The sequence below is a fragment of the Emys orbicularis genome, chromosome 11 (assembly GCF_028017835.1).
Source record: "Emys orbicularis isolate rEmyOrb1 chromosome 11, rEmyOrb1.hap1, whole genome shotgun sequence".
Lineage (NCBI taxonomy): Eukaryota > Metazoa > Chordata > Testudines > Emydidae > Emys > Emys orbicularis.
The window spans coordinates 39610795-39624544 of record NC_088693.1 but is presented as its reverse complement, the minus strand read 5'-3'; the positions used below and the strand labels follow the sequence as shown (position 1 = coordinate 39624544).

General features: G+C 42.3%; 1 protein-coding gene across 1 annotated transcript in view; it reads right to left on the bottom strand.

Annotated features, from left to right (window-relative positions):
- DYNC1I2 (dynein cytoplasmic 1 intermediate chain 2) overlaps positions 1-13476 on the bottom strand; it is a 48582-nt gene extending 35106 nt beyond the window's left edge. Inside the window, exons 1-3 of the mRNA XM_065412864.1 lie at positions 13332-13476; positions 11249-11366; positions 9096-9210 (exon numbers count right to left, since the gene is read on the bottom strand). Coding sequence (XP_065268936.1) covers positions 9096-9210; positions 11249-11356 — 223 coding nt within the window. The 5' untranslated portion in view covers positions 11357-11366; positions 13332-13476. The remainder of the gene's footprint in view (positions 1-9095; positions 9211-11248; positions 11367-13331) is intronic.
- Between the last annotated feature and the right edge of the window lie 274 nt (positions 13477-13750).

Here is a 13750-nt window from a genome sequence, read left to right as displayed (position 1 = left end):
AGCAGCTCTTCCCCACACTCCCTCCAAAAAAATCCAAAGGAAGAAAAGATGAGAACAAATGACTGACTTTCCAGGATTTCTTTTGCCCCTGGAAGCAGCTGCTCACTGTACACAACTTCATAGATCACGAAAGAGTCAGATACAAAGAAGGTAAGAGTATCAACAAAACAAAACAAGCTCCCTGAACAGGGGGCTGCAAACGAGGGAATCTGAGAGGGAGATCCCCTGCTGAAGGAACGAACACTAATTCTTGGGGTGAGTGAGTTTTTTGTTTGTTTGGTTTTTCTTTTGGCTTGCTTAAAGTTTACAGCGTGGTCTGTATGGGACTGTGTGTTTAGGGACTGTGTGGGAGTAGGGGTCAGAGGCCAGCTAACTGAGTGTGCGCTAGCAAGGCTCTAGCCTCCTGTCCCTTGATCCTGAATCATTCTTGATCACCTTTCCCCTGTGTGTTAACGAGGGGGCATGGTTCAAAAAGGCCACATTGCCAAAGCCAACACTGCTCCTGGGTCCAGACAGAGAACCCAATCATGGATGACTCTACACAGGTCCTGGTGTGGATTTGCAGAGACTGACCTGTAGTCCCCATCACAGAAAGCCACGCTAGGGAGGTCATCCAGTGTGTGAGTTTCCTACTGATAGAATCCCTCAGGAACCACATGGGAGAGCTACAGGAGGAGGTGGCTAGGTTGCAAGTGATTGAAAATATACACATGGAGACCTCCAAGATTGAGGAAGCAATCCATCTGGGGAGGCCTGCAGTGGCACCACCAGGGGAGGAGGAAACAGCTCCTTCATAGGGAGGAAGCTGGATGCTGGCTACTTCTGCTCCCAACCAATCCTCCATAGAGATTTTAAAAAAAACACTAGTTCTCTACCCTGGCAATGAGGGATGAAGAATCTCCCCCAAAGGCAGAGGAGGAGGAGCCACATACCCCCAAGGCTGAAAGGAATGCGGCCACCAGTCCTGAGAGAAAACCACCTGGTGGTGAGATATAACCCTGAGCAGATCAGACGTGACTACAGGCCTCTGGAAGTGAGGGTGAGGGAGCTGGGGGCACAGGTGGCGGTGTCATCAATCCTTCTGGTCGAGGGTAGGGACAGAGAGAGAGAGAGAGAGAGAGACACACACACACACACACACACACACACACACCCTGGGATGAATGCAAAACTGTTCGGTCACAGTGTTGCCAGGAGCACTTTGACTTCCCTGACCATGGGATACTGTTCCAAGAAGAAGAACTGCTTAGCAGAAAGAGGGTCCACCTATCAAGGAAGGGAAAGAGTATATTTGGATACAGACTGGCTAACCTACCGAGGAGGGCTTTAAACTACATTCAAAGGGAGCAGGAAACAAAAATCCACAGTAAGTCCAAAACATGGAGACCTGGATGAAGGGTCGGAACCTGGGGGGCGGGAGGGGACATAGGAAATCATAGCAGGGATGCAGGAGACGAGGAAATATAGAAGGGGAAATCTAATCAACGTGTTAGATATCTGTACATTAATGGAGGTAGTATGGGGAATAAAAAACTAGAAATACTAGTGAATAACCGCAATTACAACATACTTGGTATCACAGAGACTTAGGGGATACTTCATGTGACTGGAATATCGATATAAAAGGGTACAGCTTGTTCAGGAAGCACAGGCAGGGAAAAAAAGAGAGAAGGGGTTGCTTTGTACATGAAAGATGTATACACTTGCACTGAGACTGAGAAGTGGGAGGCAGACCTGTTGAAAGTCTCTGAATAAAGATAAAAGGGGTAAAAAAACAAGGATGATGATATAGTATGAGTCTACTATAGACCATCTAACCAGGAAGAAGAGTTGGATGAGATTTTTTTTAAACTAACAAAATCATCCAAAGCGCAGGATTTGATGGTGACGTGGATCTTCAACCACCCAGACATCTGTTGGGAAAATAATACAGCAGGGCACAGATTATCTGACAAGTTCTTGGAATGCAATGGAGACCACTTTTTATTACAGAACGTGGTGAAAGCGACTACAAGGAAGAAGCTATTCGAGATTTAATTCTGATAAATATGAAGGAGAATTTGAAGATGGAAGGCAGCTTGAGTGAATGTGATCATGAAATGATACAGTTCATGATTCTAAGGAACAGTAAGAGAGAATATAGCAGAATAAAGATAATGGACTTCAAGAAGGCAGATTTGAACAAACTCAGAAATAGTAGGGAAGATCCTATGGGAAGCAAGTTTAAGGGAAAAAAGTTCGGGAAAGTTGGTAGTTTTTAAAAAAAAAAAAGAGATATTATTAAGGGCACAAGAGCAAGCTCTCTCAATGTGTAGAAAAGATAAGTAGTATGGTAAGAGAACACCCTGGCTTAATCAGGAGACCTTCAATTACCTGAAATTCAAAAAGAGAGTCACACAGAAAGTGGAAACTGGGTCAAATTACAAAAAGGATGAATGTAAGAAAACACCACAAATATGTAGGGACAAAATTAGAAAGGCCAAAGCCAAAAACGAGGTTAAACTAGTTAGGCTCATAAAGGGTAATAGGAAAACATTTTACAAATACATTAGAAGTAAGAGGAAGACCAAAGACAGAATAGGCCTATTACTCAATAAAGAGGGAAAGTCTAAAAGAAAACACAGCAATGAATGAAGCATTAAATGCCTTTTTTATTTCAGTTTTTCACCAAAAAAGCTAACATAGGGAACATAAGTGGAGCTAGGATCTGTGGAGGATGGGAGAGATCCCAGAGGACTGGAAAAAGGCAAATATAGTACCTATTTATAAAAAGGGGAATAAAGACAATCTAGGGAATTCTAGACCAGTCAGCTTTACTTCAGTACCTGGAAAGTTAATGGAGCAAATAATCAAACAGTTTGTAAGCACTTAGAAGAAAATAAGGTGATAACTAACAGTCAACATGGATTTGTCAAGAACAAATCACGTCAAACCAACCCAATAGCCTTCTTTGACATAAGCCTTGTGGATATAGAATGGAAGCAGTAAATGGGATATATCTCAACTTTACAAAGTTTTTGGTACTGTCTTGCATGATGTTTTCATAAGCAAAATAAGGAAATATAGCCTAGATGAACCTGATATAAGGTGAGTGCACAACTGTTTGGAAAATGATAGAGTAGTTATCAATGGTTTAATCAAGCCAGAAGAATAGAGAGGGGGGTTCCTTAGGGACCTGTTGAAGAAAAGGATCGGGGGTGGGTGGGTGGTGTTATAGTGGATCACAAGTTAACTGAAAGTCAACAATGTAAGATTGTTGCAAAAAAAGTGAACATCATTCTGGGATGTATTAGAAGGAGTGTTGCAGGCAAGACATGACAAGTAATTCTTCCACTCGACTCAGCACTGATAAGGCCTCAGCTGGAGTACTCTGTCCAGATCTGGCTACCGCACTTCAAGAAAGATGTGGACAAATTGGAGAAAATCCAAAGGAGAGCAACAAAAATGATTAAAGGTCTAGAAAATGTGACCCACGTGGAAAGATTGCAAAAATTGGGTTTGTTTAGTCTGGAGAAGAGAAGACAGGGAGAGGGAGGGCATGATAACAGTCTTCAAGTATGTAAACATTTGTTACAAATAGGAGTGATAAATTGTTCTCCTCATCCACGGAGGACAGGACAAGAAGTAATTGGGCTTAAATCGCAGCAAGGGATATTTAGGTTAGATGTTAGGAAAAACTTCCTAAGAGTAAGGGTAGTTAAGCACTATAACAAATTATCTAAGGAAGCTGTGGAATCTCCATCATTGGAGACTTTTAAGAACAGGTCAGACAAACACCTGTCAGGGATGGCCTAGATCAGGGGTCTCAAACTCAAATGACCACGAGGGCCACATGAGGACTAGTGCATTGAACCGAGGGCCGCATCACTGACACCCCCCCTCGCTGCCTCTGGCCCCACCCCCACTCCACCCCTTCCATTAGGCCCCGCCCCTGCCCCACCTCTACCCACCCCTTCCCTGCCCCATTCCAATCCCTTCCCCGAAGTCCCCACCCCAACGCTGCCCCCAAGGGGTGCAGAAAGGGTGCAGGGTGCGGCAGGGGGCTCAGGGCAGGGAGTTGGTGGGTGGGGTGCAAGAGGGTGAGGGGTGCGGCAGGTGGCTCAGGGCAGGGAGTGCAGGAGGGGTGCGGGATGCAGCAGGGGGCTCAGGGCAGGGAGTTGGGGTGCAGGAGGGGTGCGGGATGTGGCAGGGGGCTCAGGGCAGAGGGTTGGGGTGCGGGATGTGGCAGGGGGCTCAGGGCAGGGGGTTGGGGTGCGGGAGGGGTTCAGGGTGCGAGCTCCAGCCCGGCGCCGCTTACCTAGAGCGGCTCCGGGGTGGCAGCGGCGCACACCAGGGCCAGGGCAGGCTCCCTGCCTGCCTGCCCTGGCCCCCGGCCCTGCGCTGCTCTGTTCCTGGAAGCAGGTGGAACCGTGTCCCTGCAGCCCCTGGGGGAGGGGAGGGAGGCGCTCAGGGTTCCGTGCGTGTGCTGCTCTTGCCGCTCCTCTAGGTACCTCCCACGAAGCTCCCATTAGCCGCGGTTCCCTGTTCCCAGCCAATGGGAGCTGCAGGGGGCGGTGCCTGGAAGGAGGCAATGCAGGAGCCCTCTGCCTCCTTCCCCCTCCACCCCCCGTCCCAAAAGGGCATGCTGCCAGCTGCTGCAGAGAGCGGCGCGGGGCTCGCAACCCCACAGGGGGCAATCCCGCGGGTAGGCAGAGGGATGGGGGGGCACGGGGAGCCCCGCGGGCCGCGGGTTTGAGACCCCTGGCCTAGATAATACTTAGTGCTGTCTCAGTACAGGGGGACTGGACTAGATGACCGATTGAGGTCCCTTCCAGTCCCACGTTTCTGTGATTCTATGATCACTGCTATGAAAATAATTAACCAATGAAAACAATCATTTGAAGGTTCCCTGATTTTTTTACACCAAATTCTGCCCCAATTTACATATGATGCAACCCTGTTCGAGATATTGAAACTACATGGAGTGCGAGTCAAGACAGATTTTGACCCTCTAACATACACTAAAGTTAAAATGCCTTTTTCCTTTTAAGAATCTCTTGTTCAACAGAAGACCACACAAGTATTTAATGAAAATTCTATCTTTATTAAATCCTATTTGCACCAGAATTATTTTTTTTAAAAAGAGAGACAGCACTATATAGCTGGAAAGGAAAGACTAGTGTCAGCCTGAGTACCTACTCTATGCCTCCCAGTTTATTTACATTTGTATGAAGTTTCCATTTTTTAAAAAACTGCTATGTACAGCATAGCTGAGTGATTTATCTGTAGTACAACATGTACATGCTAAAGAAATAGATTCTCATTACCAAAGTAAATGGCAGATCTAATCCAGGGTTTTGGAAAATAATTCTTATTTCTGATGTTCTGCCTATTAAAAAAACCCCTAAATTTGCTCCTCCCCCAAAATGCTTTTCTTGCAGAGGAAATTACATTTAGAACTCTCCAATACACCTCTGGTAAAAGCAGATCTAAAATAATGTAATATGCGTAGAAGGCAGACTAAAATTAGGCAAAATGTAAAAGGAATTGACAAGAACTAGTCCTTGTATACTGATTTACCAAAAGGCAACTTGTAGTAGCCTATCATTTACTTATCGTAGGCATATGTATCTAGCAAACTGATTTTCAGGTAATACCATGATTTACTAGATCTCCTTCTACAGTACTTTATTCATAATCAATACTGCAAATATTAACATGCAGTGAAGAGGTTTGAGGCCTAATCTCTTTAGGCACTGTTACTAGACTAAAACTTGCACACTCTTCCTAGTTAATAAGTGGGTTAGTGGGAAGAGCAGATTAGAGGACTGTTAAGAAAAAGATTTGTGCACAGAATCCTTATGACCGGCACAAAGTGTGTATTATTTCTAAAGCATTCTCAAATTTAATCTGCGATACTGCAATGCCCCCTTGTGGAGTACGTCATTTCCAAAAAGGAAGTCTCCCCCTTGGTGGGGACAATGCCTATTTAATGCAAATGTAATTATCTTACGAGACACTCCAAATAAGAATGCTTAATTTTGATAGAAGATAAAATTATTTAGTTATTTCTTGAAGCAGTTTTGTGTTTCACTAAGTAAGTACTGTTAGATGTTCATCTGTGTGTGTTCTCCTTGTGTGCTATCCTAGGTCTACGCAGACAGCCGGCACAGCAGACCTCGAGCGAACCAATGACCACAAGATCCGTTAAGGTACAAAGGCACCAGGCCAGGTTTATTGTCGACAAAGCACCAGTAATAGCATGAGGACACTAAGACATGTATGCCCGTGACAATGGACGCAGCTCTGTGAATGGCAGAACTTTACATTCCCCCCTCGGTTGGGCCAAGACACTCTCAGAGATACCTCTTTATACCCTGATATAAACAAATTATGTGCTGCCCCGTGAGATAAATAGATACTGCCCCCTGATGTGGCTAGTTATCACCCATCTCCTTGTGCATGTTGGTTCGATTAAAACATCTCTATTTATCACTCCGTTATCCTGACCTTGTCTTTTGGGAGGGGTCAGCATGTTCCTGTAATCCTTGGAAAATATTTTTGTACCATCCTTGATATCAGGATGTTTTGGTACCACTCTTCTGAAATGTGTTTTCTAAGAAGTGCTAGGCACAGAGTATTTAATCAATGTGTGTTTCTCCAATATCAGCCCTGTTCTTGCCAGATTCTGTGAACTTGCAAGCAGGCAAACCCTGACGTTTCCTCACAGCCTAACTTTTGCTAACTTTGCTTTATATTAGCAAAGCTTGCCCACTTTAGCTCAGGCCTCATACCAGGCCTCTAACACAAGGGCTTATATCTCAGGCTCTCTTCCTACTACAAGTATGTCTTCTTACATCAGGGATATGGTGGTATTTAAGAAAACCTGGTTCAGAGGATGAGTTCTTAAAAGTGGAATCCCATATTATATCATTAAGGCAATATCTGATATAGGAAAACCACCTTATTGGAAGTCTACAGAAAGGAAAGACTATCAATACGTGTTTACTTTATACATTTTTCCAATACAGCTCTTTCCTTTGAAGAAACTTAATGTAACCTGAGTTAGAGCTTGATCAAAGCTACTGCTTGAAGTTAAATATAGCCACTGAAAGGGAGCGTTCTCCACTGTCACATGCAAGCAAGGTCCAGGCTTTGGACAAATGGTTCCCTGCCTGAAGAGTACCAATTTTGTTAGGGCATGGGATTTCAGACAATTTTCCCTGAACAGTTACACATTATAAACCCACAGATTTGCTTTATAGAGATGTACCAGTTCATGGCTTTCAGACTTTCAGACAGCTAGTAATCATGTGCTTGTGGACTTCTGAAAGAGTCTTTCATATTAGTTCAGCAAAACTATCAAGCCTTCATTTCTCCTGTATGGAAATGTCCAAAATTTTAGTCTACCAAAAATACCCAGAGAGGAATGGATAGTTTGTAACATATTGTACTGCTAAAGATGCCAAAACTCTGAATGGCGCAGACAGAGAAAGATACTCAAACATCTGTGGAGTACAGTTGCCAGAGTAATGATTAAAGAGACAGGATTCTACCCTTACAAGTCATTGTAGATCATTGCTGAAGCTTATGGAATAAGAATGTTTTTAATGGCATCCCCATGGTCGCTTTCAAAATACATAGGGATTGTTTCAAGACCAGATGCAACAAGGTAGTCAGAGAAGGATCATGTCCATAATGGAAAAGCAACTACCACACTGCTTCATACTTGCAAGACAAGATTCAGAGTGATAGCCCAAATCAAAAGGATAACTTGAAATCCTGGGTGGTCAAAAACTAGTGATGAGAGAAGTGTCTGAGATTCAGGATGGAGTTTAAAAATACTTCTCCAGTCTGATTTTTTTTCAGAAAGATGTGACTAAGGAAAGCCAAAGTCTGAGCAATCAGACATACCTGATATACAAACCTATCCAAGAATGGGGTAGGATCTGAGGCTAAAATGGGGAAAGAACAAATTAAGAACAATTATATTTTCCTAGACACTTAAAACTTACATTTGACCTTGCTGTTACCCCCATTATTGGAAGTGAAAGCACCTTTAGGCCTGACAGAAGACTGCTGTGGATTTTAACACTCTGTTCTGATAACATTTAACAGCATAAGCAGAACTGTGTACATGTAAGAAATTGCAGAATAATCATGTTTAGTGTTGCATATGTGTAAGAAATTGCAGTGTAATCAAGATAAAATAACTAAAAAGTTAGAAAAGACCGGTCTGATTTAACACTAAACTTGTACGGACAGGGAAGATAGTTAACATGGAAATGAGAGACTAGGACATATGTATAAGAAAATATAAGCAAAAAGTTTGTGTGACAAAGGGAGGCTGCTGTATTGTTTGGTGCTGGAGGATACTGATGAGATTGTCCTGATGAACTTCCCACTTGTAACTGATCACTACTCTGTTTTTCCCTTAATAAATATGTTAGACCCATCTGCTGATTAAGTGAACCTCAATCCAACACCCATAAGATTGTGTAGGTGTTGGTGGGAGGGGGAAGTTAAGTAGTAGAAACAGAACAAATGCACAAACTGATGCATTACTGATATGTATAGTAATTAAGGTCAGTGATTGTGGAGAAGTGGGCAATCGCTAGCTAAATCCCTGCCTGTTGACAGAGGACAAAATACCAATGTGCTGTTCAGGGAAAATAAGAGGAAAACAAAAATGTAGGTTATTTAATGCAGACCAAAACAGATTCCCAATAACACTTTTGTTTATGCTCTGAAGGAAACTTACTTTTGACATATTCCTCAATTTTATTTAATATGTGCCAAAGATACTTTAAATTTAGATCCCAGTTCTCAGAGACGGTCTTAAATATTGAGCAGATTAGCAGAGTTAAACATTTTACTAGCAATATTTTGTAAAAGAAGAGAGATCGAGCATTTAATTGTGTGCACTGAGGCACATCATTTAGGATTGACACTTATGACAAATGGTGAACTATGCAAGACAAATTGTGCCAAAGACAAGAGACACATGCAGGCTAGAACTACTGAGTCAGTCATTTAATTTTCATGCTTCTAATACAAATGCTACATTCTTAATGTAGGATATGAGGGATGAAACATTTAACTGGTATTATTCTTACCTATAGGAGAATCTGGCGTTAATCCCATGCTTTGAAGCAATGCTTCAGCTTCTCTTCTTTTCTTTTCAAGGTCAGACTCTTCTTGTACAGGAAGAGCTTCCTTCTTCTGATCAGTCTAAAAAAATTTCAGGAACAGACAACCTTTATGAGACAGTATATAGTTGGTGTAAAACATTTTGTGGTTTCATATGTGAGAAAACATATGAAACATATTTAGTTATTTTTCAGTATTCATTTTTCTGTGCTTAGTGAATAAATATCATGAGTAGAGCTTGGAGAAGTCTGATCTAGCAATCCTCAAGCTCCTTTTTGCAGGGAAAGTCAAAGAGCTCTTTCTATGTTCCTTAATGAGATAATGATCTGGAAAACCTCTAGAATGGCAGTAACTCTTATAAAGAAAAATACTATGGGTTTGGGATAGCAAGGAGACAGACAGAACCTTGGCCAACTGTGTGACAGGACACTCTGCCCGATATGGCAAATATTTAAAACATTTACTAATTAGAAGAATATATAGATCATGTGCTAGCAGGCATGAACATATTCAGAACCACTTCTCTGTAGGGGTGTACACGGGCTGCTTAGGTTTTCTTGTCAATCACATAGGTTTCACAAAATGAAAGAAAGGGAACTGTGAAAGAACTATGTGAGACACCCTTTCTTTACAGAAAAACGCAACTGATGGATGCACAATACAGTTTAAGTTAAGTTGTTTCTTGCCACACTCCACAAAACAAAAGGAAAAAATCAAGTAACCAAACGCTTCAGCATATTATTCAAAAAAATAACCAAAAGATTAATGCTTGGGCCAAGTGAATTTTAGGATTAAAGCACACTCAGCTCCCAATAACATCACCTCAGGCTAAAAATCAAATGAACTATCCTCCAACTGGTCACTGAAAAAAGTCTACAATAACTGATGTTCTAGAGAGAGAGAGCGCCAAAACACTTCATTAAGTTTAAACAAATAAGTCTATTACTTATTAACTTGAAGAAATATTATTCAAATTCAAGTTGCTGATACCATACAATACATTTATCTCAGTCACATAATTAGAGTACAATCATTGGCACTCTGTCACTATCATTCTTTTTTGTAAAGATGAACTGGTCATTCAACAGGAATCTTTGGAATAGGTGGAAAAACCTAGATAAGTCAGTTTTCTCACTATGTAATGGTTAAAGATAAATGCCTACTCCTCTCTTGGATACATGTAATATTTCCAAACCATTGTATGATTTCTCCTAAATCAAGGAGTTCCCAAATATTATAAACACATGATTCCTGGAAAGTGCAAACTAGCAATACACTTTTCTGTGATCACTGGGACATGGATTATATTGTGAGATATTTCTCTGTCTTTTCTTTACATATGAATCATGCTTCTGGCGTGTTCAGTAATATGCTGTTTTAAGATTCTTAACAGCCCATAACTTAAATGCAGAAAAGACATGAACACAGGCCCCAGTTCAGCAAAGCATTTAAACATATGCTTAATTTCAAGCACATACTTAAGTGCTTTGTTGAATGTGTGCCAATGTGCAGAAGAAGTTTGCAGCAGAAGGCTCTAGAGTATAACTGCCAACTGTGCACTTAAGCAATTTCTTGGCTTTCTTTTTACTGATTATTAATTCTATCTTCTAACATGAAGAGTAGGTGGATATGACCTGATTATTGTTTTGACTTGAAAATGCAGGTTGAAGATTAGAGTTGGCTAATGATACAATATTCTACTAGGCCACTGACAGCACTGATAGTCATTACTGAGGGACATATTGAGAACTACATTTAAGGAAGTACTTTAAAAAAATACTTTTCACAGTTTATGCAGTTTGTTTACTTTCTACAGGGAGATCTCACTATTCACTTCAATTTTCTGTTTCTCATGCACTAGTGTAATGCTATTATGTTTGGATTTCTAACAATGCATGGGGAAGAAAAACACTGTCATCAAAATATTTCTATTCAAAACTGGTGTTAGTCCCCCTTCAAAACAAAACAAAACTGCACATTTAAATTTTAATCCTACCCTACTTGACAGCATACCTCTACGTAACATGAAGCAAATTAATAAATTACTAAGTGCAAGACAAGTTACAGAACATAAGGAAATATTTGATAATTTTCTTGTTGATAACATTTAGATTCTTACTTCCTTTTTCTTTCTTTCTTCCTCCTTTCTTTTCTTCTCCTCCCTGATTTGCGCCAAGCGTTGCTTTTTGCGCTCTAACTCTGCCTTCAATTCACTTTTGTCAGACATGGCTGGAATCCTGATCAACATGAAGTGATTATTAAACAAGTCATATAATACAGACAGTGAAGTATTTTTAACATAATGAACTTCCATGATTTTTCAAAAAAGTAGTCAGATTGATAAAATATACTTATCTGGCCTACTAAAAACAAAGCTGTGAAACAAAGCCTCAAGGAGCCACCTAAACATTTATTACATCATATCCAGATTTCCCTCACTCACCATATCCTGCTGGCTACCAAAAGATTAGAGCCTCTAATCCTACAATGCGTCTCTGCATATGAAGAGAGTCAACTACACTCAGGATCCAGGCATAGGACAGTAGGAAGGAGAATATCAACAAATAAGGAACTGCTTTTGTATTTTAGTTCATTTTAAATGTTGCAGTTTAACAGTGTATTCTGTAGTATGTAGCTGTATTAAATCTATATTCTGAATCATATGAGGAACGTCAACTTTATTATGAACTAAAAAACAAGGTAAGTATAATTTATTAGAGAATACAATTTGAACTACACAAAATGTAGATTACTCAATGTTTTTCTTTATTTTATTTTTTTTGTCTAGTGTTTACTGTCAAGGATTCCAGTGTATTTTTCAAAAGAAAGATGCAGACACAGGTGGATTCAGAAATGCATGGTCAATTATATGTTCTACTGTGAACACAGCAAGGTTTCCCAAATTAAACAGGTTGGTAGAGGTGGAGAGTTCATTCCCATTAAACAAAGGTACCAAAAAATTAAAATACAGGTCAGAAGAGCTGTATGTGTATGGGGTGGAAGAATAAGAGATCAAATTTGCTGATGCAACATAAATCCAAATTGTGTTTTAGGAAGTTCTACAGTGAACAAGAGGAGGAGCTGTGAATGCCCTTAAACCCCGATTCTGCTAACAGTGATGCACGTGCTTAACTTTAAGCCTAATTAATGGAACTATTCAAGCGCCTGAAATTATGTTTGCAGAAGCAGTGCTTTCCAAAGATGATGAAGCTAAAAGCCGTAAACAATTAATTGACAGCTGTTTCTTTTTTCACATACATGCATGTGTGCATGAGAAAAGAAACATACCAGAAATTTCATATATTTAGTTCAATATAAATGTTGATTTTTTATATTTTAAACATAAAATTGTCAATAGATTTGTTTTTAAGATCACCAAAGCAACTTCAGAGATGAATACGATCACTGCATATTTTTGTTTAGTTTTTAATAAAGGAATTGGAAGTTTAATACTAAATTTACACAGCATAAGTTATATAACATGGTAGCTCCAATACAGAAAGCCAGCTTCACAACACTGCTGCAACTGGAAAAAGATGAAAAATTGATCTGATTAGGTGCGTCTTCCTGACCTGGTACATTATCAGCAGCTGCAAACAGCCTCAGCGTAAACCAGAGACGCCTGAAAGGGGCTGTGACAGCGGGGATAAGCGAACAACGGGTGAGAGAGAGCTCGAGGGAACACCCGCGCACGGTGGCTGGGCTGTTGTTGCTGCTGCACAGAATCGTGCTGTTACCCAAAGGTGACTGCATCGGCGCACCCTGGAGCCCTTAGGGCTGGAAGGAGACGCCACCGGGATGCCTAGGCTCACCCATTACAGCAACCGGGGCGCTTCAGCCCAGGGCCCCCTCCCCACAACACAAGGCAACAAGCGCCTCCCGAGGGACCTGGCATCTCCGCCTGAGACGGGGCTAGCCGTCTCTTCCCACCAGTGCCCCGGCCCATCGCCTTCTACTGCCCAGCGTGTGGGGCCGCCTCGCCCACCACAGTCCATGGGAGGAACCTGCTCCCCCTCGCCCCACTGCCGGCGGTACCGGGAGGGGAGGGGTGTAGCTTCTCCTCCCCTGGGCGGCACTGGGTGTGGGGGGAAGGGGCGCCCGACTCCTCTCTGCCGCTAGCGCAGGCTAGGGGCACGGCGGTGGCTGGTTCAGGGACTACGGGGCGCTTCCCTCCCTCAGGACACGTCGGGGACGGCGCTAACCTGACAGCGGAGCCTCTCTCCGCTTAAACCGCCGCTCGGAGGCTCCGCGCCCAGCTCCGCTTTCACCTCTTCACAAAGGCGGTGGCAACGTCGGGCGAGCCGGGAACCTACGGCAAGTGCGGAAGGACATACCAGCTTCTCCCGGCAGAACGCGCACGCGCTGCAAACCCTACGGCGCCCGTGGAGGGACACATTCACTTTTCGACACAGAACACGAATATAATGGAAGTGTTGGCAAAAAGCTGTTGACACTGCCCAGGAGGGCTCACCTCCAGCACTCGAAATGAGGGGCCTGAGAGGAGCACCTACATGGCATAAAATAAACCCAACATTGCTCCTATAGCGTCAAGTACGGAATTATGTCCGAGGAGACCACAATTCCCAGCATGCATTGCGGCCCCCTTGGGCTAACACTTCCC